General features: G+C 38.0%; 1 protein-coding gene across 1 annotated transcript in view; it reads right to left on the bottom strand.

Moving 5' to 3' along the window:
• Window positions 1-882: 882 nt before the first annotated feature.
• LOC131428702 (spermine oxidase-like) overlaps window positions 883-25886 on the bottom strand; it is a 108879-nt gene continuing 83875 nt past the window's right edge. The window contains exon 4 of the mRNA XM_058592747.1: window positions 883-2002. Within this exon, the coding sequence (XP_058448730.1) occupies window positions 911-2002 (1092 nt within the window). The 3' untranslated portion in view covers window positions 883-910. The remainder of the gene's footprint in view (window positions 2003-25886) is intronic.

Below are 25886 nucleotides of genomic sequence, written 5' to 3'. Positions count from 1 at the left end.
CTGCTCGCTACTAATCAAAATTTCAATCATTTATAATTGAAAATACGTGATATGATACAATCAAATCGAATCTTTGAAATATTTCCAATCAATAAATGAAATAATATTAATTATTGATACCAAATATACTGAGCTGTAAGTGTTTAAAACCTGACCACATTTCTACGTGAATTTTTCCTTGAGTTTCTGATTTGCCTATATAGAAAATAAAGATGTGTTCCACATAAAAAAAACACTGAAAATCATTTTTTCCTATTATTTGAGAAATCACTTATTTTTTGGGCTACCCAAAAATAGGTCTTTATTTACTCACTTGACTTTGACTCGATCGTAAAAAAAGGGTAGCGTGCTTTGTTATGGCATAACACTGGGTAAACTTACATTTACCTGAATTTCATCACTCGTAACCTAAAATTGTGGAGATGCACTTTAGTTGATTTTGGGTAGGTTTTGACCCAAAATTAGGAAGCGGCTGGTAAGAGTGTAGTCGAGATGACAGATTGGATGTTTTTGATAGGGTAACGTGTCGCCATCATGACATATGCGAGTACTGTTGCCAAGAAGATCAATATTGAATCCTTCGAATTGTTCGGAACTCGGACCAATCGTAAAATATAGGGTTTAGTTTAACTCGGTTAACGACCATAATTAGGTAAAAGTCGGATACAAAAAAAACGATATAAAAAAATAGGGCAATTTCTAAACAGTGACTTCAACGAAGTGACGGAGCAATCAACAACATCCAGCAACTGTGGCACAATGAAAGAAATGCGTTGATGGGCTCCATCAAGGGGAACATTCGACATTCCGTTCAAACTGGAGAAATGTAACCTTTCAATGCTGCAACTTTAAAATTTTGATAGAATAACTGTAAACTGTAACAGATCTTTTTGTGCGTACCAAGTTACTTTCAGTCAGCCTTTAGGAAATGTGCATTCCTTCCCCAACTCACCTTGGCCTGATGTGGACTAGTATACAGCGGCTGGGCAATGTTTTCGATGTCGTCCTGAGACGCACCGACCGCAATAGCAGTGTACGAACCACGACTATACGGCTGTTTGTTCCAGCTGGTACACACACATCGCTTTGGTTTGGGAATGAACGGGTCTTTGAGGAATCTTCGCAGGATTTCGGTACACTTTTCGGCTACCACTTCGTGCGAAATACTCTCCATGTAGGCCGCTTCCTTCCCGGAGATCCAACCCAGCAGCAGCGTGTCGGACACCTTGGAGAAGGAATAAATCTTTTTGAACCAATTCAGCTTAATGTATTCTTCCTGGTCGACGTCCGGATCGGGATCGACTTGCTCCCAGAGGAACATGATTTCACTGATTTTAGCATTCAGGAAAGGCCTATCGTACTCTAGAATGATTTTATCTACAGTTCCGTACAGTAGGGAATCGATTGATTCCAGCTTGTATTGTGGTAGACTGGGCAGGAACATTGTCTGACCGCACTCCTTCAACACCCCTAGCGGGATAGTACAGATAACGTGGTCCGCTTCATAAACCGTGCCATTTTCGCACACAATTTGAACGTTTGACGTACAGTGCTTTAAGCTAATTTCACACGTATCACTAGTACCGACGTTGTCGCCAGTTGGTACTTCGGTTACTGTTTTGTCGGAATCGTCCGAGTCAATATCATCTTCATCCTCTTCGAGGATTGTATCGGTATGGTCATTGGTTTTCGATGGTCGGCTTTTCCGTTTCCAGTGAATTGTCTTGACCGGGCATGAAAGGACAATGCTGTCATTCGGCAATGTATCACAAAGAGGCTTCAAAATAGAACTGTATCCCGATGGCAACACAATGTTTCCTCCTTGCAGTTCAGTATAGCTTCCGAGTTCTAACAGATCGATTTCATCCATATTATCGCATCCAGTGATACACGTTTCTCGTTTTAGTAGACACCATGTCCTGAAGTTGTCAGTGCGAGGGGAGAAATTTTGCTTGCTCTTCGTCACACAGAGGAGATAGACATCTCTGATGAAAATAACGAACTTTCGAGTTTACTTTAGCCATTGGGGTCTGTGCAGAATTCTCTGCAACCAATTCAGCTGCTCTTGTTCAAGATTTTCGAAATTTTTCAATAGTTGTAGTTTTGTGTATATATCACAAGAGTTCACGAGAGCCCGATACCGCTCGGTAGGTCACAACCTCGGGCAGTGAGGTGGATTCGCTTTTTTCGATATAACATGGACTCCATTTGCTTTATACCATTTCAAAACATATTTGGCTTTGAGACAAGATGCCAAAACTCATCATAATAGCGAGGGAACGTCATGGCAGCGATGAAATGGTGACAATCGCTTTGGCTTGCAAGACCACAGCTGAATATAGCCTGCCAAACCAAATATTTTTATGGAAACTTGGCTTTTTCCTTCGTAATGAATTTCTTCTCTACGATGTTCAGTTGAATGCAGTATACAGTCTTTCAGCACATGAGTTTCATCTTACATTATCACGCAGAAAAACTTCGTCAAATATTCGCGATACAACAAGCGAGCCCGAGTTTCTACCGTCACATTCTGTTTATCATTACGATTTAGTACTGTTTTCACCTTGAACGACCTCATATTTTGTCGATGCACGAAAGTTTTTCTAGACATTTTTATTTTTTTTTGCGCAGTACGTACCGAAAGTTCTGCAAAAGTAGATTCATTTTCGCACACTTTTAATGGTTCCTGAAATCCGTTTTCTTTCTGTTCTCAGCCTTCCTGGCTGTTGTCAAACGTGTATCGGAAGGTTTCAGAACGTTATGGACAGTATTTGCAGGAAAACCAAGCTATATGTATTTAGGGGTGTCTATGTCCAACCTACCTGACGAAAAATATGTGTCGTCATTTCACCCTGGATACGAAGGAATACACCTTCGAAACGTTGGCCGTTAACGTGAAACAAATGTTTTAAAAGCAACTAATGACCAAAAAAGCCATCCTTTAATTCAATCTTGTATGAAGCTAAAAGTTCGCAACCAAGCTGGTATTCGATACCTTCAAATGTTGATGTATTATTATCATTATATTATTATATCGTTTATTCATACCCAGCTTAAATGTGGATGTACTAATTCGAGGAAAAAATATTATGAGCACTTGGTATTCGGGTTCTTTTGTCTCGAGATCTCATCGCAAGCTGAACTTTAGTCGAAAGGAAGATCCACAGACGACTTCATAAAGTAGTGGGACTGAAATTATACATTATTTAATCGAATAATGGATTGAATAAGCATACATGCAATATGAATGTTTAAATAATTCTTCCACGAAATCTGGATATCTAGAACAGAGATGTTTTTGATGGAACAAAAAGCATTACCCTTAAATCCTTACAAAACGTTTACAATGTTTCATTTTGTTTCTAATAAGCAATAAATATATATACTCATAAAATGCTGTCCTTAAAATAATTTCTGAACGATAGGAACACAAATTTAAGTCTGGTTAAATTATTAACGTTAGGAAATCTATCAATATTTCAGGCATTTCAGATTAGATATCGTTTATTTTACCCCGGATTTCAAGTTTTTTCATTTTTACATTTTTGAAAAGTATTGCCATAATGGAAACAAAGATAAGTCCCACATTCGAATTAAAACGGAGTTTATTGAATTGAGAAAACTGGATTTAAAACATTTGTTGGTATGCTTGGTCGAGGCATGATTCAAAATTTCTTTGAACGAAATTTCAAATGCAGAATATGATTTATTTTGGGTTTGTGTTCAGCAACTGAAGCTGTCTTGAACTCAGTTTTTTTTTACTTTTCATTGGTACCAACGAGAATCAGACAAAGAGGAAAGATTGATGGACGAAACAGCGAAAAATATAGTAAAGATGGCAAAATATTTTGCTTTATTTATCTTTTGCGAATAGCAAAGCCTTGGTATTACATTCCTGTAGTGGAATTTGACCTTCTGTTACAATAGACTTCGCAGCCGATTCAGAGTGTACAGAACCAGTGCTTGGCTGGTGCTACGATTCTACTGACACTACGAATAGCGGTGTAACATTTAGTTTTCGAAGTGCATATACATTCAAAAAAAATCTACACAGTTAGAAAAAATCTTGTGATTGTTACTAATAAGATGCACATGAATGGAGTGTCGTATTTCACACAAATTTAATTCAAGAACATGTAAAAGTATGTGATTAGAAAATTAAATGGCTTGAAATCGAGTGAAATAATAAACAAGCGAGCTATATTAACAGCGTGACTCGAACCGAGAAACATAATATCACAAAGCTCACCATTTAATCGACTGAGCCACAGAAGCACATATTTGCTTAATGAATAATTAATGCTTATAAATCCGTACAGCGGGACTTGGTAGCCGAGTGCGAATTACACTTGTAGCCTGTGAAATTCTGTACGAAAGGAATATTGCATCATTTGACAAGTTAAGTAGTTTTGAATTGCATCTTTTGCAGAATTATGTCACCTGTAAAATTAATTAATTTTCTGTGCAGTACATACATTTTCGAAGCATTCTAGTATCGTAAACTAGTTGTGCAAATTCACACTCGTTTGCATTGAACTGTACGCCTCTATCAGATTTGGTAGCAATACTATACGAATTCGAAGGAAAAGTGAACAGTTTTAATCTCACTTAGAAAATTTATAAGAAATTCACACTTAAAGAAATCAGTGATCTTACATCTTATAAGATGCACATAAAAGAAGCGTCGCAGTTCAGGCATATTTACGTTCAAGCACATTTTATATTGTGCGAAAAAAAATACTGATTGGGGCCGCTGCGCGACTTGAACCGAGAATTGTTGGATTACAAAGTACGTCCGTTAATCGACGGAGCCACAGAAGCACACACTAGCTAGCCGAATACAATTTATAGTCGAAACCAGTAAAATACTTACTTATCCAATATAAAGTCGCAAACAAATAAAATTTTTGTTTGAGAAATTAGGTCTTCAGGAATTCCATCGTATGAAGAATTTGGTCACCTCATAATCCAAAAGAATTTTTTTTGTTAAATCTCACATTAATACGTAAATTTGTTTGAACTGCGACGCTCCATTTATGTGTATCTTAAACTGTGTGTAAAACCACAGGGTTTTTTCGAAGTGTCTACGTTTGAATCGATGCTAGCTGTTTCATGGAGTTGACAAATTCGACCATGCCAAAGCATTTTCATAACCTTGCTCATATTATCATATGGTGTTCTTGGAAGAAAACAAAAATAAATGTTTTGGCTTCAACTAACATAACTTACAAATCGGAACGGCAAGAAATTTCAAACACAATTTCTTGTGTAATTTTGGATACGATACTCAGAAACGGGCCAAATTCAATAGTAGCCTACTGAACCAAATCAATCAATCCAATTGCAGCTTGTTGAAATCGGTGTCATATCCGAGAAAAATGATAACGTTCGATTTTGGAGTTTCTGACTGCATATATTCTACATTTTGATTCCTTTTGAAAAAAAAAAAGATTTGTCAAGGCGTCCAAAATAGGCTTCCGTTTTTGTAATGACCTCAACATTCGACGAAAATTTCTTTCACTGAAGAAACCTTTTCAGGTTTGGAAATAGATAATAATCACTGGACGCCCGGTCTGAAGAATACGAGGGATGGTGGACCAATCCGTACCGCAGGACACGAAACTCATCTTTTTCCACAGCGTCATGAAATTTGGTATTGGGCCATCTAGCGACTTGTTCTCAACAGAAATATACACGGTTCGAAACTATTCACGTCTTTTCTGTGAGAGGCCCGGGACTTTTCATTCGATGGAGTGGCACAATAGTGCTTTTTATTGAAGCCTACATTTGTGAAAATCGGTTCTGCTATCTCTGGAATTAGAATTTTTGATACATACACAGCTTAGTACAGAAATTTGTGACATTCATTTTTCAGTTATGCTTTTGTCTATTGGATCCCTGCAATCATTACGATGGACCCCCAAAATATGAACATTTCTCAATGAGTGAGTCCATTCCGGACCGAAGCAGAAGTCGACCTCTACCGACGATGGCAATATAAACCATCTCGCCAACAAATAAATTGATTGTACACTACTATTCTGCTGCAGAATCTTCGATCTGAATCTTTGAACCACCATCCAACCGTACAACTTCCATCGAAACCCCGGAGGTAATCTTTCCGGTCAGATCTACGGCCGTAGCTTCTTATGGCACTAGCGTTCGTCGATTCTTATCAGTTGGCAATGAATCTAGTCTCGAAGATGGAAGCTAGCAAGAAGGACCAAACCAATTGAATTTAATTTAAATTTATGTCTTTTCCTGTGATGCTACTCGCTGACTGCCGGTACACGTCGGTCCTCCACCAACCAACGGCATCACGGCAGCCCGAAAGAGTGGGAATAGTCCTGTCCGAACGGAAAGATAATAAAACTAACCAGACAGAATTAATCGTGAGAAGATTGCAGGTTTCGAACCGTGGCAGCGCGTTTCGCGGTTTGTGTCTATTATACAATTCTGCTGATCTCGAATCTACGCGAAAAGTCCACATCCCGGTCCGCTCTGCAGATGGCGCTTTTTGTTTATGGTACATCTTCCCGGCGGATCACATAAATAAAGATCAAACGCGAATTTCGAAGGGAAGTAGCCAAGTTTGCAGAACAGCTCCCAAAGTCCTCAATCGGAACCAGAATCGATTGCCGCTCGTCGAAAGTAAATATTTACCTTTCAGAGAAACGAACGGGAGATGATCTTACCTTCTGGGTGGGTGGTAGAATGAAGTAAAAAACCGGAGGAGCAAATCTTCCCACTTAATCCCATATCGATAGCGAATGATTTATTTACGAGCGAGTTCACAATCAGACACGGGGCGGCCGCTTTGAAGCATCCTCCCGGCACAAAGGAACAGCAAATTCTTACATTTTCACTTTCACCACCAGTGCCGGGATATTCCGAACGCATCGCAGCCGGGGCCTCCTCGCTTTGCTTTGGCTGAAACTTAATTTACTATACGCGCTATTTCCATCCGTGTCGGAAAGTAGTACCGCTGTTTCGGCCGGTATCTGCCCTAGTTTGGCGAGTAAAAACATAAGAAAAAATAAAATGAAACAGAAGGACCTCCACGAGGGTGAAACTGTTCGCGACCGGAATACATAAGACGCTGCGAAAGGATCTCACGCGCGAAAAAACAACGGCAGCCGAGTCTTGACAAGTTCGCCACCGACAGACGGGCCTTCGCTGGGAGTACATAGGAAAAGCATAAATTTTAAAAAAATATACATAATAAAGCGCGGTACTTGCGGTATGGCGAGAAGAATTCCGTGTAACGGAAGAAAACGAGTAAAAAATCAAAATGGGAAAACTCTCACTTTTGCAGCTGATTTTCCCAGTTGTTTCACTGACTGATACGCGAACCGAGGCCACCGAGGTTTACGGCAAGCGGGAGAAAATTTTAAAGGAGCAACCGCACGTTTTTTTTCTTTTTGCTTTTTCGCGGCTGGATGGATGTAAAATCGATGAAGTTAAAGTATGTTGGTGGTTGGGCACTTTCTGCTGTTTATGCATTCAAAATCATCACGAAGTTTTCTAAGATCTAGCAATTTACAGGTCCAGTCCATTTTGAGCAAATTTCGTTCTTGAGTTACCTCATGAAATAAGGGTTTCCGTAAAATTTCAATTTTTGCTGGGTATTGCATTCAACTTTCCGCAAGAGAGAGGATTGTTAAAGTTCACTAGGGACCCATCTGACCTACCATTGTTTACACATGTAAATAACTTTAATCTAGGACTCAGGGAGGTGTTGAACAAACCGATAACCCATTTCGTATACATGTCACCGTGGTCACCGTTCGATTCGACCTGCCCCGCCTAAATGAAATGTTTGCATCAAATGGATTCAAACATTATAGAAAGAGTTTTGATCCCGGCGCTGGGACAGTTCTGTTCATAGTGGGTACCGCGTTTGCCCACTGTCGACCAAACACGAGTCAATAAAAACAATGGCAAAACTACATGAATTGAACTTTGAATATCTCTCACATCCACCGTATTCGCCAGATAACGGTGGATGTGAGCGTATCAGCGCATTCGCCGACGAATGAAGAGGTTATCGCTGAAACTTAGGCCTGTTTTGAGACAAAAGATAAATCGTTCTAAAAAGTTGTATTGATATGTTAGAGTGGCGCTGGAATGATTGTGTTGCTCTTGATGGAGATTACGTGGATGAATAAAGTTAATTTGAACCAAAAAATCGTGTTCTCTTTGTTAGGCCCGGGACTTTTCAGCCCATGTGTTAAAGTTGTATAATGGTATTATGAGGTCATAAAACTCAATTTAATTCATTGTAAGAAAGACAGGCATCAGGAAAAGCTACCATAAATATTACGAATATCAATTCATCAACAATATCATTTTTATTGAAACTACACTGTAAAAATAACTGAAAATTAAATGTAACGGAAATTCTATGCTGACTTAAATAGTGAGGACGGAAGTGTATATGAGCTATAACTATAACCATTCAATGTAACATCAATTCAAATTCATTTTTTATGCAGCATTACACTCTCAGAAAAAATGAAATTTACGCTTGACGAAAATTCAAGTGTGCCGTAATTTCTTCGGTGGTGACACAACATCACATCTACTAACACATAAAAATAAATTTTGCGTCTGTATCGATGCAAGCTTTAGCTTAATAAACTGTGAAGTAAAAGATATGACCTATCCTTATATATTTTGAATTGTGAATGTAAGTGAATCGCGACGCTCCTTTTATGTGCATCTATTAGGATGTAAATATTTCAAAGTAGGTAGCTTTACCATAGATAAAGCTCATTTTTCTGTCTACCAATTGTATTTATCGACAGGATTGATTGAGTTTTACATATTTCTCACAAAATTTTCACGGGGACTGCAACTGTATGAGTTTATATGCATCATTTACCTGTTACGCACATATGTGCTTCTATAGTTCAGTCGATACACTGACACTTTTTGCGATCTAATGATTCTCAGTTCAAGTCCCAGTCGCTACCAATATTTTAATTTTATATTTCATTGAATTTTTAGCCATTCAATTTTCAAACAGTACATCAAATTTAGGTATCGATGGACGATGACGGACACCGTTTGTTACAGCTGATTCAATGGAATTGTACCGGTTTCAATCTAACTTTGTACTCTTCGACAATAATAAGCCACTGAAAAGTCATTTTCATTCTAGGCTCTACCACAAGAACTAAGAAACGATATATGGATTGAGCATCCATCGCGTCATTAATTTAATTCTCATTATTGTAAGATTAAAAATAATAACCAATAATAGTTTGGTGTACATGGACTATTTTGGAACGTACACAGAAAAAAATTATGTATTTTACAAGTGACATATCTGTACATACCATACACAGATACCATTCATAAAAATTAACTTGTCAAAGGCCGCATAATATAACATTCATACAGGATTTTACAGACTCCAAGTGTAATTTGCACTCGGCTACTCAGTGCCGCTGCATGGATTTATATGTATCAATTATTTATCAAGCAGATATGTGCTTCTGTGGCTCAGTCGATTAACCGACGTTCTTTGTGATCTGATGATTCTCGGTTCAATTCGCGCTGTTGCTATCGATCTTTTTTTTTATTCAATATTATAATATAATTTTTAGCCACACTGCTTAAGCTCTAAGATGCCAAGGGTATTTACTAATCTTAATTACGACTAACTTAAAACTAGAATAGCATAATTATGTAATGTAGTATCGGGGTAGCGGATTCTCGAGTATTCAGCTTTCAGCAGGCGACTATCCATGTTGGCCGCATCCTTCGGTCCTTGTGGGTCCGCGAGAAACACCCCCAGGCTACGAAGGCCCGGCGGGTGCCCCGCATGCTGGTTTTCGACTGGAGCGGTCTTCCGTGGACGATGATGGTGATGTTGCGGAAGAGAATGAAAAAAAAAGTAAATATTTTGGAAACGTGGTAAAAAGGGGATGTGGGAACAAAATGTCTGAAAACGATAGAGATCTAATTAGTTGCCATCGAGATGGTGAAGAGACAGGGAAGGGGGAACGAAAAGGTTAGTGACAAAAAAAAAGATCTTGTTAGTTCCAATGAAGATGGTGGACAGGGACGGGGATATCGATCTTTTGTTTTTTATTTCATTCGATTTCAAGCCATTTAATTTACAAATCACACAATTTTACATGTTCTTGAATATAAATTTGTGTGAACTGCGACGCTTCGTTTATGTGCATCTAATAAGATGTAATATCCCATGGTATTCTCGAAGTGTATATGAGTAACTTCATAGTTTGTTCTTCATATCTTTATATGAAAGTTTTGATGGAAGGAGCAACAAAACCACTTAAATAAAAATGATTTTCGTTCGACAGTTTAAAAGTCGTTGTAACATCATTAGAAATTTATAGTTTAAAATACTACGCTGCTCTTTAATTGCTGGTAGAAAATCATTCGGGATGCATTTAATGTTAATAATTTCGTTGGTGACTTAGTTTTGACTAGCTTGATTGAGTACAACTTATTTTTATGGCAAGGAATGATAAGCCTTTTTGGCATGACAACTTATTTTTAACTAATCTCCAATATACCGCTTTTTGATTTGCACAAGTGATTAGATGTTAGTAACAATCCCTCAAAGTTTTTGTTGCAAACTAGTCACCAATAAATTACCGTAACAATAATTGTTACTTGAGTAAAAACGTAAACCCTGATAATCTATTGCTTTCTGGTGAGAGATAAAAATGATAACGATACGGATTTTGAGCAGGATTAGAGCTGGCTGGACCGAAGACTTGATTTCAATGAATTTAAGCTTGTGAAAAGATTCTGATTTGGCAAGGTATCTGCAGTTGTGGTGAAATAATTTATTTCAAATGAACTGAGGAGCATAACTGAATCAAGCTGCCATTGAGATTTAGGACGAATTGTAAAAGTTGCGATTGCAGAAAAGAGTTCTGTAAAAATATTATGCTTCGGCAAAAACGGACTAGATAATTATACTCTCCCAACTGACTCCACTGCAAATTTGTAGCCTTATAGCCAAAAGCAAAAACGCGATGCCCGGATACAACAAAAAATGTCCACCGAATGGTTTGAGAAGTCTGGTCAGAGTGTTACAGTTCTTCCATAAAATTAACACAGTTATGTGAAAGAACCTTATGTAAAGTTCACAGAGATGTCTCAAACAAATTGCTAATTGCGGGTATACTAGTAAGCTCGTGAGAAAATTCATGAATTGGGAAGCAATTTGTAGCGGCAAACATAAAACTTTAGTTTTCCTTACACTTGAGTCTACGCATTCCAACCCCTAGAGAGTGCCAAAAAACATATCTTTTTAGTTATCGAAGTACACACGAGCCGTGTAAAGTTTTGAATAGCTGTCACTTTAGTTCAGAGGCTCTCCAATGGTATAGTGAGAACAGGCTGGATTTCATCGAAATCGACAGCACAATTGCCCTCAGTTTCGAGAAATATTTGGCTATCGTTAAGCCAGAACTGCAGAAAAAGCTAAAAATGTTACTCGGGATGCTTAATAGAGAAATACAAAAAAGAATGAGTGTTGATAAACATCTGACTTGTATAAAGGGTGCAATTTTCTACTCGAACAACTGAATTATTAGTGTTCAAAACCGGACGATTCAATTTGTTACATTTAAATCTCACGGTTTTGATGTTAATGTTGGATCAAACAATTCCCGAAAATTTCAGTAGTAACGTGAAATTATGCTTTATTTCGACTGGGGTGATAATTGTGGGAGCTCCGGAAAACGGCTGTCGCAGTCTTACAATTTAAACGAAGGTTGTTTACTGTCCGACGTTTTGGCCCTGGTGTAAGACTTTTTATAGGGAAATAAATTCTATCGTTTTTTAAAAGCATAATCTAAAATTGACCAGACAACGTATCGTCAGGCATCGACATGTTGACTATAAACGATAGAATTTATTTTCCTTGAAGAAGGTCTACACCAAAGGCCGAAACGTCGGACAGTGAACAGCTTTCGTTTATATTTGAAGACTGAGATATCCGTTTTCCTGGAACATGAATTGCATATCTTTTCCAACAGTTATGCCTGCTGTATTTTTATTTATTTTGTTAAACTCTGAGCATTCGACGTTTTACCCAACAAGCAAAATTGAACTAGCCTCTAATTTTATTCCTTTAGTTTATTACTATAGATCAATCAGATATAGATTAAACTATCTAGAGAACAGCTTTATACATGTTGAACATTTCTGGTATCAAGATTTATACAGACATTTTCAGGTTGACTGATCTCGTAGCTCTGAAAAATCAATATAAATCACATCTCGAGATCATTTGATCGTCATTTTCGGGGCTTCCGCAACCTGGTGTCCCATCTGGTCAAGAAAACTTCGTTTGACCATGAATCATCGTTATATTTTATTCATCAATCAAATGTTTCCCCATCCCCCTTTTCAGCCATCTCAACCATTCGCAACGTTGCACTTCGACCAATTCGGGCGATGCATCTGACTTGAAAAAGGAAGCACCATATTGCAGTATTCCTGCGGTTCCGTGCACTTTCCCAGGACGACACGCGTTCAAACACTGGCCCGAACTACGAAAAGATGAAGACCGTGGCTGTCGGCGAGATGGTATCGGGTTTTAATTTTATGTAAATTTCCGCCAGATTGCGTAACAATACGTCTCTCCTTCTTCTGATTCCTCTTACAATGCCGTGGCGCGGTCTTGCTTTTGGGGAGTAGAGCGGAAACGTACGGGCATCCGTCGTCGTCGTCGTCGTTGTCGTCTTTGTCGTACTGCTGTTGCCACAGAACTTAAACGAGAGAACGATGACGACCACTATCATCCAGCTTACGTCCGTTTGTCCCCTCTCCACCCCTTTTCCGGTGCCATGGAAAGCTCCAAAAATACGCGCCCGTTGTCATCGTGACGAAAGCACGTCGAGCGGCGAGCACCAGAGTCCACAACAAGCTCTAGCAAAAGGGTAGGGTACCAACCGCCAAGCCTTGAACGGGCAGACCGCTTGCCGACCAAGGAATGCGCCTGTCCTGGAAATACGAGCGGAAAGACTATTCTTAGAAAATTTTTGGCTTCCTATTAACGTGTTGAGCATCGCCGGAAGGCATCTCCGCTGACGACCGACGACGGGGATCGGGAGCTTCCTACTTCCATCCGTGAGCGCATCAGTTCACGGGAAAGTGGAATTATTGGAAACCTAACCTATAATCATAAATTTCGTTCCGGTTCCTGCTGCTGCTGCTACTACGGTCGGTGAAAAGTAGAGCAAGCAACAGCCCGGGTTCCGGACAGTGCATTTCGTTTGGGGAAAGCGTCTGGAAATTGAAACATTATATCGAGTTTCGTTTCGAGAAGTTCCCGGTGTTTGGGTTAGCGAAAGAAGAGAGTGGTTTGCGAATTTGTCCGGCTAGAGGTGGAGATTTTTGAGATAATTAGGAAGAAGTTTGCAGATCACCTATTACTACTAGAGAATGGATTAAAGGTTTATCCAAGAGATTGTTGTGATTGCCATTGTAAGGGAATTTATCGTTAAACTTAATGAATCAGTTTTGTTAATAATATCTGAGCTGCTCTCGAACATAACCTCTACAAAGGGTTCGTTTTGAATTTTTGTTATTGTAACTGGGTCGGTAAACAGCCCACGAATTTAGCAGGGTTGGCAAGATGGTTCGAGAAAAAACTCGGGTTGTTAAAATGTAAACAAAATACTCACCAGGTATATAAAAAAGTAATGACCATTTTTTTCAAAATTGACAAATCATAACACCTTCATAGTCGATTTACTCTAACTACTATTCAAGGTGATATTTTGATTCAGCAGGTGTTTGCTTATCTGTGCGTACAGTGAACAATGTTCTCGATAATAAATATTATAATGTTTTTGTGTGCAAAAGAAGCTACTGAAGTTCATCGTGAGTTGAATCTACTGGTGGACTATAAAGCGATCTGATCATTGTTTGACAATCATTGTCCTAGTTGATGAATTTTCTCACTCTGGACACTCTATAGTCTACAAACTATATCTTTTCTTGAACTGTTATAAGTAGGAGAAAGTAGAGAACTTTGAACCATTAGTTATTAGCCTCATCGATGGGGAAACGGGGGGAATTTCGAACCTTTGTGCTCCTCAATGTATTTTTAATGCTTCGAAATATTTTCCATGCGAAATAACAATAAATTATCAGAAGCAAAATAGTTACGTTGCTAGTCGCAATTTATCACCAGCACAGGAACACAGGAAACGAATAAACAGCACCGATTTATATCTATATATTCAATTGAAATCTTAATTTTGTCGTGAAAACGACTTACTTTACTATGGAGCGCCTTTTCAAAATTTACCCTTTGAGAGAGTGATAAGTTTTTGATCGTGATTATTTTTTGTTATATCTAACGTATCAACCTAATTTTTGATACATGTCATCGCAAATATGATCATAATTTTATGATAAAATATTCAGTTGTTAAACTTTTCTGAAATGTTGTATTGCAACAACATTGAAGTGTTTCAATGGTACACTATTAAAAATCCTATCTGATTTGACCTATGTCATCACCAGCCAATCAGAACGCGAAAGCACACAAAATATCTGCTGCTGTACAACTGTATCGGTATAAAAGATGAACATTCCACTTTTTCCGTCATTTTCAGAGCAACACTTGTCGAAGCGAGACATACGGGAAAGAAACATGGAAGACCTCACGATTTTGGAATGAAGCGAGCGCTGAACAGCAGAATTGTGCCGAAGAAATCGCAGTCGCAACCGGGCACACACAGAAAGCCTCCCAGTGGAAGTCATCTGTCGTCATGGGAACGCTTCTCAGTTCAGTTGCCCGGAATTTGAGTCGGAATTCATTGTGAGTTACAAATGCACCTACCGATTCCCCCCGAAATGGATTGTTCCATCTAGGTTGGAATCCAATTGAAAATCACAATTTATTCCGAGTCAAATTTTGGACGAGTTTACCGAGTGTAAACGACAAGAGCCATCTTAGTTCTGTCTAAATGTAGATCCTGTTGGTCATGATAATTCAAGGCACTTTACAGTTCCACAAATCATCATTAAGAATTAATTGGACTTTCTCCATTTCCTACCAAAAGCATCAGATATAGAAAAAAAAGAAGTTGAAACAAGTTTTCGTCGTCACTAACACATTCAATTGACACGGGAAACGCTCTTACGCATTGCAAAAATGAAAGTATGGATCGAGAACACATTTTTATACTAGTATGGGTGTCGTTTCGAAGTATGCCGTGTGAAACAGTGTTGCCACATATACAGATTATTCTGTATTTTATGTCTTCTGAAAAATACAGATCTACATGTTGCGAAAGGAAAGAAATACTTAAGATCTTAACATCACTAAAATTCCACATTTGTTTAAAACGTGTTTTTTTTTTAATTATATAATATACTTTTTAAAAAATACGCCGACGATAGTTGTGGGGGATGCTTTAAAACAAGATAATATTAAATACATTGATTTCATGAGCATGTATATAAAGTTAGATATAAAATCTGCTGTTTCACTACTACGATTGGAGGCACATATATTGATCTCGTATTTGATAGGAACATTAATATAGAAAGCCGTAGATATATTTCATACTTTTCATATAGATTTATAGGCATATAGTATCATTAATCAACCCAGCGAATTAATATGTTGTTCATTGGAAGATTATAATCAGTTGTGAACGCTATACCTTCGCCAACCATATCAGTATCTCATAAACGAACTACAGGTCAGCTTGAAAATAGATTACGGAAGTCAACGGCATCCATCGAAATTCGAATTTAACTAATCACTCTGCAATACGAACGCCTTTATAGAAGGTTCTTTGCTTCATTATTTTATTATAAAAAACGATAAAAATTACTTCATAATATTTAATTTTGTATCAGAACGTTTGATGTAACTTATCCGTACTTTAGTGTAGGTGTATCGTTTCAAATTTTAGTAGTTATGGAGGGAAATGCTTGCACAATTCACACAATCGATCAACTAACTGATATTTGGAAGTGTACAGAAAGCTTGTCAATTTTATTCATATTCACGACATCCAGTTATGTCTCTGACATTACCCACTCACCTTCTTTTGGCGTTAAAAATGCCTTACTCTTCACTATATCGGGCTGGGTGTCAATTTAAAAAATGCAAAGCAAATCCCGTAACCTTTTTCTGTCATATTTTAAGCGCTTAAAACTCAGTCATTTGTTGATGGATTTATATAATTCAACTACCAATCGATTAGGAAACATTTAACTTAAGCTTACAAGGTAACGTCGTTTAAGTATTTCAATAGTTTGAATCGACCTATGTTTTGACGGACCAATCATATCCTATCGAAATTATGTCATCATTTCGTCTGACTTGCAGTACGAACTATCGTACAAAACCGAATCTATAAGGTTATGCACCGATACATATTTTGCCAGTTAACGCTTGGCTATGAGGGAGGCAAGTAGTTTTGGCTGGTGAGTGGATGACAAAACTGAAAGTTACATACATTCGTTCGCTGTATAGTTGCTTTTGTATGTGTGCTGTGTGTTGATGAATATACACTATGGTATGTGTTCACTTGAGTATATTGAATACCAATTAGCTGGTGATTTTGATTCTTCGGTAACTAGCAGGTCATAGATTTTCCGACTCTAATTTGATGCGCTTGTATCTCGAAGATTTGGTGATGGATTTGTCACATTCAACATGATTCTAAAGTATGACTCCAAAATAGTACGCCTCAAAATAGGGTAGTGTACATATTTTAATCTCCATTTACATACGAGTAAACGGTGGCAAATGAATTTAGTTCAAAGTTGTTTTATGATGATAATCATAGATACTTGTTTTATTAAAGCGGCCTACCGTGTTTAGTATTATAAATGAGTTGCCCTGCCTCACACATACAGGTGTGCACTGATTACTTCACAGAAAGCCGTTTCGCCGAATAGGTCATTTCGCCGAAAGGGTTATTTCGATTACATCATATTATCATTTTTTGTGTTATTATATCTCCTGAATAATTGATGTGGCGCAGCCACATAACCGATGCCAAGGTGGCTGAGTTGGCCGCCGACCTACCGCCGGAAGCGACGACGTCTCCCATACAAACGCATATAGAATCAATCTAATACAATACACACGTATATAGAATTAAGAAGTACAGTTTTAGGTCAACAAAACGTGAGTTAGCGCTTTCATCGATCGAGAAGACCCTTTCGCCGAAATGGATTTCGGTATGTTTTATTTCTTGTATTGTTGCCATATTATTTAGCTTTTTTAGGTAAAAATTTATAAAACCTTCTTTTGAATCGATTCACTGTTTATAAAAATAATAAGTTTGTACGTTTCTCGAAAATTATTATCATAAAATAAAATGGTTTCATTTGTCCAGGTAGCAATTAAAACTTGTTATAATTGACGTGCTTCACAATTGCTTCAGATCGGTTATTTTTGTGGGATATGCTAGACAATTGACTTGTTGATTTAGTGAGGGATGTAAAATTCATTCATATTACTGCTTGTGAAACCAACTCAAAAACCTGAATGGATTAAGTTCCACATCCGGCTTTTCAACTGACTATATGACAAGCTTATTTGAGCAGTTTCAATTCCGGTTTCCACTTAGCAAATGTTACTGTTGTGAAACATATGAAACAAAAAACTTGTTGCACATCATACAAAAAACGTGCGCTTTTACAATCGCATAATCATTGCGAGAAGAGTTAATAAATTCAATATTTGCTACTTGGGGAGATTGTTTGAATCTAAAATTGAGTTCCAGTTAAAGGACGTTATTCAAAAACTTCCCAATGTAAAAATTTGGGGGATAAGATCAAAATAGAATAGAATCAATGTTATTAGAATTTACCATGGGAACCATAGAATTGTTCCATTTTTATTGTAATTGTGCTCGGTCTTGTTTTGCATACAACCATTTAATTGTTTTTATTACGAAGTAATAAATAAACTTTTAATAAATTGTTTTTGTTTTGTTAAGATGTAGAGCCGTCTTGGGTTAGTTTTAAATTCAGTATCAGTATCTAACGGGGAAAACAGATTGAAAAAAATGGCATTCAAATGCAACTATGTAATGTAAATCTCGAATCCGTAGATTGCTCCTAAGCGGGGAAATTGTTTTGCCAATTAAACTACCCTGCAAATAAAAATACATAAAGAGACAGCCTATTGACTAGAAGAATCTAGTGTTCGCCCTCAGAAATTTTTGTTCGTCCGGAGAACCGGAAGTTATCCTCCAGGGCTTGGAGACTTCAGGCAATAACCCGCGATCCCGGGCCAGTGCGGATGACAACCATTTTTGAAATTGACATTGAAGCGAAATGAATATAAGAAATAATCACTAATACCTGTCAATCAATGTCAATGATAATTTTAGTGAGTATGTAAGGTTCATTCATATCCTAACTATCAAATATGAACTCTACTCATGTTCGTTCGTAGCGTCATCTTACAAAAATATAATTGGACTGGTGTTTAAAAATTTTTGTTATATACTGAAATTTCGAAATAATTTTTATTTCGTTTTTGAAGCCATTGTACACGTACAAGTGTGGTTACCTTGACAATCTCGAGTACAATTGGCGATCAATTTTAAACATTAGTTTCCTTGTGCACAATAGCTTTGCTCCTCGCAGATGTTTCGACTGAATTCAATACCGCAAAGCACCGTCCGCGCGCGCGCTGCATCATGGATTCAATTATCAAACCAACCCAACAAAGTGACAACCAAAACTGTGCCATTACACAATCCTCCAGCGCGGCTTGCGGTTTCGATGCGAAACCCGCAATCGACGACTCAGTTAGCCTCTACGCTACCGCCCCGGTTCGGTTGCCGGTTGGTGAGAGTTTCCAATTTCCTCCACAGTCAGCTCGGCTCAACAGAACTACGGCTAGTTGCGTAATCCTCCAAAACCGTCATGTCAACCGTCCTCGCGCACTTGTCGTTCTGATTTGAACCAAGGAACCTCCTCGGCCCCCTGAAAGCGGTTGACAAACTATCGATTACGGCGAGTCTCCATTAGTCAATAGTCGCCGCTCGGAACGATCTGAACAGATCGGTGGGATCGACTTTCAGCTTGGTACAGTTTACTCAGTAAGCTGACCACAAATAGTGGCTTTCCATCGATCGGTGCCGTCCACAACGGCAAAACACCGATCAACATTATGGCGGCCGTCACCCGTCGGTTATGACAGCGTATGATTAGCAATTTAATACTCAAGTTCACCTCCATGCCTGCTGGTCCCGGAATGACTTCTCGCCATTGACGTAAAAGGACTCTACCACGCCCGTCGCCATTTCCGGACAGGCGAAAATTTGCGTTCCAAGTGTTCGCAAGTACCAACGCAGTGCGCTTGCCGTGCCGGCATCAAGGGGGAGATTGAGTTGTAGCGTGTAGCAGTAACAATTTAACAAAAACCTCCGCACGGCCAAGACGCCAACAACGACGAAGAAGTGAAGCTTGTCGAATCAAGATTTCCAGTCGGACCAATCAAAATCCGTGCCGGGCGCGACAATCTCGCGCCACATACACAACTACCAACACGCAACCTCGCGCGTACTCCCCTTCCATGTGTTTTGGAATTCGGAGAGGGGAAGCCCAAAAAAAAGAAAAGAACAGACTTGTCGAGTGTGTGAGCGCGGATTTTTTTTCCCATTTCGATCAGCTTTCAACATCAGGCACCGACCGTGACTCGCGACAACTTCCAAATCTGCGACAACTCGGAGAGTGAGAGCCCCAGGTGGGCTCACGTACTTCCGTGTGCTGGTGTGCGTACGAGGTGCCACTCCACTTTATGGCTTTATTTTGTTTCGTTTTTTTTTTCGTTTTCGGGGTAACCGGATCGGTACCGCCAACTTGCCCCGGAGCGATCGATGGTTGGCCGGTGCGCACCCCGCCAAGTGGGTTTGAGTTATTAGCGCTCGTTAAATTGCTCGCGAGAGACGAACGCGCGCGCGAGTTGCGCTGGTTGTTGAAAAATACCCGTGTATGGATTCCGTGTACCCGAGCCCGCGCGATGAGTCAGTTTTGAAGTCTGGCCCGGACTGACTGACGGATACGATCGCGGGTTGGGCTTGCCGTCTCCGCTGTTGCACGACGACGACGATGATGACGACGCGAAAGAGGTGTGACTTGGAATTAATTATTGACTGGTCCCGGGCATTTTGTGTGTGTTTTTTATTTGTTGCTTTATGCGAACGGATGAGGGCTTGTGTTGGTGTGTTCAGGAGTTGTCGTTAATTCGGATCGGAGCGCTGGAAAAGGATTGATTTTGATTTGAGGCTTTTTATCAGGTCCGGATCAGCTAGGGCGGCTAAATTTAACCGATTGATGCGTTAATAACTACCAATACAACAATAATTTCAAAGATTTAGTAAATGTAGTTGAAAACCAGTCATCTCAAGTTTTAAACAATTGCGTCTACGGAAAAGTTCGTTTGAAAGAACTCATTTGAACGCTTTGAAGCTTGCTATCATAATGAGATTTTCACTCATTATAGACCGCCAATCGTAATTCTACTAGACACTACGACGACGCTTCAAACGCAATGTATTGGAACATCAAGGAACCGGTTGCCGACAAAGCTTTGAGCCGATAAGACCTGCTAGAAACCGTTGACCTGTACACTTAGCTCCAATTGCTTTGATGACCCATTCCGGCTATATGATAGGATGATTACCGGTTTACAACTGGACACAAGTACCTTTTTACCCAGAATAGACTCATAAGCAAGCGCGATGGCTATTGATGAGCCATCATAGAAATCAGGACACAATTATTGCCTTATCAGTGAACCTCCGCAACGTGGTTCCGCAACGGCAGAAAGAATGAGAACTCATTTTGAACTGACCGACAAAGAACGATGTACGATGATTTCACTTTAAAGGTGTGCACTGATTACTCATTTCTGTTTTAAAAACTGAGTTTCGTCAAATGATTGGGTTGTTGTGCGATTTCTAAGCATATCTGTGATCCGGTTATAACCATTTAGAATATTTCAGTTATTTCAATATGAAATCATTACTTACGAATTTGAAAATTTTTCGCATGAATGTTTTGATATTCATAATACCTGAAAAAGAAGAAGAAAAATATGTTAGCTGATTTAAATTAAACGAAATTACATTTTTCTGGCCTAGTCAAAAGATGACCAATACGATGTAACAGCCTCATCTTATAATGACAATCAGAAAGAATCTTTCCAAGTAAAGGCTCGGTCAATCAAGGATCAAAATATGAATTCCTGTGTTTTAAATCCCGCAAGCGAATTAATCCGATTTTAGATTCTCTTCCCAGAATTGACGTGTGTTTAACCCTCATTCATCGGTCGAAACAAGTAATAATCGGATGGAATCAAGTCTGTACCACAAACTGGGTGTGGCAGAATCACCATCACTTAATTCACATTAACACTTGCATTAGGGACTGTCCGAGTGTCATCTTTCTGATCTTATTCAAAATCAATTGAGTTTACATAACGGTGCTTGGAAACTACTTGTTCTAGAATTTCACATTGTGGAAACTGCATTGCAGATTAATAACAATGCATGCCACTTTAAACACAAATCAACTTGGAAAACAAAGTTCTTTTTTTGCAATTGTTCACCACACTCCTCTACACCAAAAAACTACATGCTGGTGGATGCAACTAATCTCAGTTGATTAACACTGGCAATGTTAATACTAAGATAAAACAAGAGAAACTGAGATTACAAACAATTTATTCTAAGATGTGTATTTAATTAATCAACTATTAACTACACACTTAAAAAAACCCTGTGATTTTACATCTTATTAGATGCACATAAATGGAGCGTCGCAGTTCACGCGAATTTACGTGGAAGAACATATAATGTTGTGTCTAAAACTCCATGGCATGAAATTCATTGAAATAATAATAAAAAAAGAATGCTGATAGCAACCGACGCGACTTGAACCGAGAATCATTGGAACGCCAGTACGTCTGTTAATCGACTGAGCCACAGAAGCATACATCTGCTTGGTTGGTAAAAGGTGCATTTAAATTCATACAGTCGCACCTGTTAGCAGAATGCAAGTTACAGTCGAAACTAGTAAAATTCAAGCTAATCCAACATTAAGTCATTACAAATGAAATTCTCCATCATTTGACAAATTAGGTCTTTATGAATTACATCGTATGAGGAATTGAGTCATATGTATTATTCAGATTTTTTGGTGTGTAAATATCGTTAAATTATATAATATATAATACTGTCGACGTTTAACTAACATATCACACTTAAAAAAATCCTGTGATTTTACATCTTATTAGATGCACATAAATGGAGCGTCGCAGCTCACGCAAATTTACGTGGAAGAACATTTAATATTGTGTCTAAAACCCCACATATGAAATAAAAATAAAAGAATACTGAGAGCAACCGTCGCGACTTGAACCGAGAATCATTGGATCGCAAGTACGTCTGTTAATCGAACGAGCCACAGAAGCATGCATCTGCTTGGCTGGTAAAAGGTGCATTTAAATTCATACAGTCGCATCTGCTAGCAGAACGCAAGTTACAGTCGATACCAGTGAAATTCAAGCTCATCTAACATTATGTCTTTACAAATGAGATTTTTTGTCATTTGACAAATTAGGTCTTTATGAATTACATCGTATGAGGGATTAAGTAACCTGCAAAACTCAATTTTTTTAGTGTGTAGATATAAATTACGCTAGTTTGAACTTTGCGCTTATTGTATAAAAATTTCATTTAGTCTCTACCTAAAGTGATGCTTCAGTCTATATACACCGAAAAAAATTATGAATTTTACTGGCGACAGAATTCTACAAACGATACAATTCACAACTACTTAATTTTTCAAATGACGCAATATTCCACTCGCACAAAATTTTACAAGCTCCAAATGTAATTTGCACTCGGCTATCAAGTGCCACTGTTTGAATTTATATCTATCAATTATTCAACGAACAGATATGAGCTCCGTGGTTCAGTCGAGTAACCGATGTGCTTGTGATCTAATGTTTCTCGGTTCAAGTCGCGATGTTGCTAACGAACTTTTGATTTTTATTTCGTTCGAATTCAAGTCATGTAATTTTCAAATCACATAATTTTACATGTTCTTGAATAAAAATTTGTGTGAAATATGACGCTTCGATTATGTGCATCTTATTATAAGATGTAAAATTACAAGATTCTTTCGAACTGTGTATTTATTAATTTGGGAGCAGGGAAAAGCCTTCTGGAGATGAAATTTATGATCTCTTTATCCAAAAGGCATAAAACTTCCTCAACTTTTCTACCATTAGATTACAATATATAAATGGTACAACATAAGACTTTGATGAAACTAAATTACATTGCAAATTAGTTGTATAGTATTTGCTTGTAAAATTGCCCTAGCTCTACAACTAGATAGATAATGAAGCACGGAACAATCGCTTTATTGCATTTCGGGATGAATGAAAATCAAAATCCTCAGAGCAACTATCAAATAAACGACACATACTAGATATAGGCTCATTATATCCGTAATTGGTTCCAGCAACAGGAATTCTAAGAAACGAGAAGACTGCGACGATGAATGTCGTAAGAGATCAACACAATCGTCACGTGATTGTATGAAGTCTGCGATGAAAACGGCCTTGTAAACACTCGCATGGAACGAAAGATCATTTATTTCATTTTTAAAAAGATCAATGACGATAAATTAGCGTTGAAATATTGATCAAGAACATCTACGTATCTGTTCATCGAGCTAATAATGGTACTGATATTATGACGGGGTTAAAATCAACAAAGAGTCTTGGAGTTCCGTTAAGATTCAAGTTGCCTAAATAATTTATGTATATGAGAAATAATAAAGGTCCTATATTACTACCTTGTGGTACACCAATTTTCATAGGAACGAGGTTGCTACGTTCACCATCAAAGGATACAAATTGTTGCATACACAACAAACATGGCTTATAGGATTAATGGATTACTAATTTTTGTCCAAAGCTAGAGAAAAAGTCATTAAATGTCTTATATACTTCTTTACAATAAACTTTTTTCTACCATTTTCTATGATTTTTATCTTATTATAGGTTGAACCAAATGAATTTTTCAAGTTTTCCAAGGACAGAGAAAACTTTTTACGTTGATGGTTTTTCGTTACTGTTCTGCTGTAACGCTCGAGTAAGTAATTTGTAGGCACATATTATTGATTGAAGTGTCGATGCAGTGTTTTCATTGATATCAGTCCTAAAAAAATAAACTGGAAAATTCGCGATTAATTTGACGACGGTTAGTGACTTTTTTGTCAGTAACATTGGATCCTTTTGCGCAAAAAGCTCAATAGCTGATAATACTTGAGAATGGTCACTAAGATTATAAAAAAATAGTTTTTTTTTTCAAAAATAGGTTTATTTCTTAAGGCAATTTTTTCTTCGTCGTAGTAGTATCACTTTTACATACAATTCTTATCCTAATATAATTCTAACACACTGAAGTCTTTTTATACGAGTTTACGTCTCGCATAAACAAAACCGCATAACTCTGAAAATTCGCATAAAAAAACCACATAACTCTGAAACTTCGCATAAAAAACCGCATGACTCTGAAACTTCGCATAAAAAAACCGCAGAAAGGAAACCGCATAACTTTGAAATTCGCATAAAAACCGTATAACACTGAAACTTCGCATAAAAAAACCGTATAACTTTGAAAATTCGCATAAAAAAGTCGCATAAAAACCCCATAAAAATGACCTTAGTGTATAGTCACTCAAGAAATCATATTCCTCATATTTTTTTAATTCCATATTATTTGAACCAAACGATTAACTGCTATAAATTATAAAATAAGCTGAAATTTTTATACATTTTGTTGTTGATTTCATAACCTATTTCGAGTTTGTTTTTTTTGTTTAAACTGAACTTTATTTCTTCCATTTAACCCTGGTTACATATTTTTCTCTTAAGTGATACAGTATGACATTTTTCATCTTTGGTAAATTTTTCTTTTTGTATTATTTTTACGTTTCGTCTTTGACTCATCAGTGCAAAGCAGTTCAAATTGAACTGCTTAGTGCTAAACTCTGCAGTTCAATTTGAACCGCTAAGCAGACGTAAAGTTTCTGCTATTTACAGAACACTTTTTGGTTTGCAACAAGTGCAATGTCTTTTCTGACGTGCCGAACGAAAACGTGTTTTCGACTATTTCTGGCCGATGCAGGTTTGGTCATTTAGGGGTTAGCCAAATTTTGTGCTAGGGAACATAACCGTTTTTATTATTTTTACGTTTCGTTTCGTTTTTATTTTTTCTTGTCTTGCTCATGTTACAATGTTTCCAATGGTTATTGGATTTGTCACGGATTACCGATTTGTCGGGATTGTTTCGTTTGAGTTTGTTTTTATCAACATTTGTCCCGGATTGGCGGTTCAATGCATAGGACGCTGGTCTTACAAGCCAGTTGCCGTATGTTCGAGCCCCGACCTGGAAGGATTCTTAGTGTTAGTAGAAACAGAATGGCCAAATTCCACAAAAGGAATGTAATGGCAAGACTTTGCTTTTTTTATCAGCACATCATATTTAATAAAATTTTGCTATTGGATGAACTAATGGACGCAGTAGGAGTCAGAACTAAGACACACAAGGGTCAATTATTAAATTGAAACTTCAATTGTCTTTATGAAATGATAAAGAAGTTTCATGTAAGAAAGGTCACGACATGCAAGAATGTCTCGAATGTCGAACTGGGACATTGGATGGTCGCCTTGGCCACAAGCACAATGATTAGTCTCGGAAAGTCCGATTCGAAGGAGATGTGTATCTAACGTGTAGTGATTGGACATGAGTCTGGACATCACACGAATGAAATCCCTACTCACATCCAGTCCCCTGAACCATGCCTTAGTCGATAGTTTA

The sequence above is a fragment of the Malaya genurostris genome, chromosome 2 (genome assembly GCF_030247185.1).
Source record: "Malaya genurostris strain Urasoe2022 chromosome 2, Malgen_1.1, whole genome shotgun sequence".
In the NCBI taxonomy this organism is placed as follows: Eukaryota; Metazoa; Arthropoda; class Insecta; order Diptera; family Culicidae; genus Malaya; species Malaya genurostris.
Note: the sequence above shows the minus strand (reverse complement) of the source record. Positions and strands in the feature narration are given on the sequence as shown.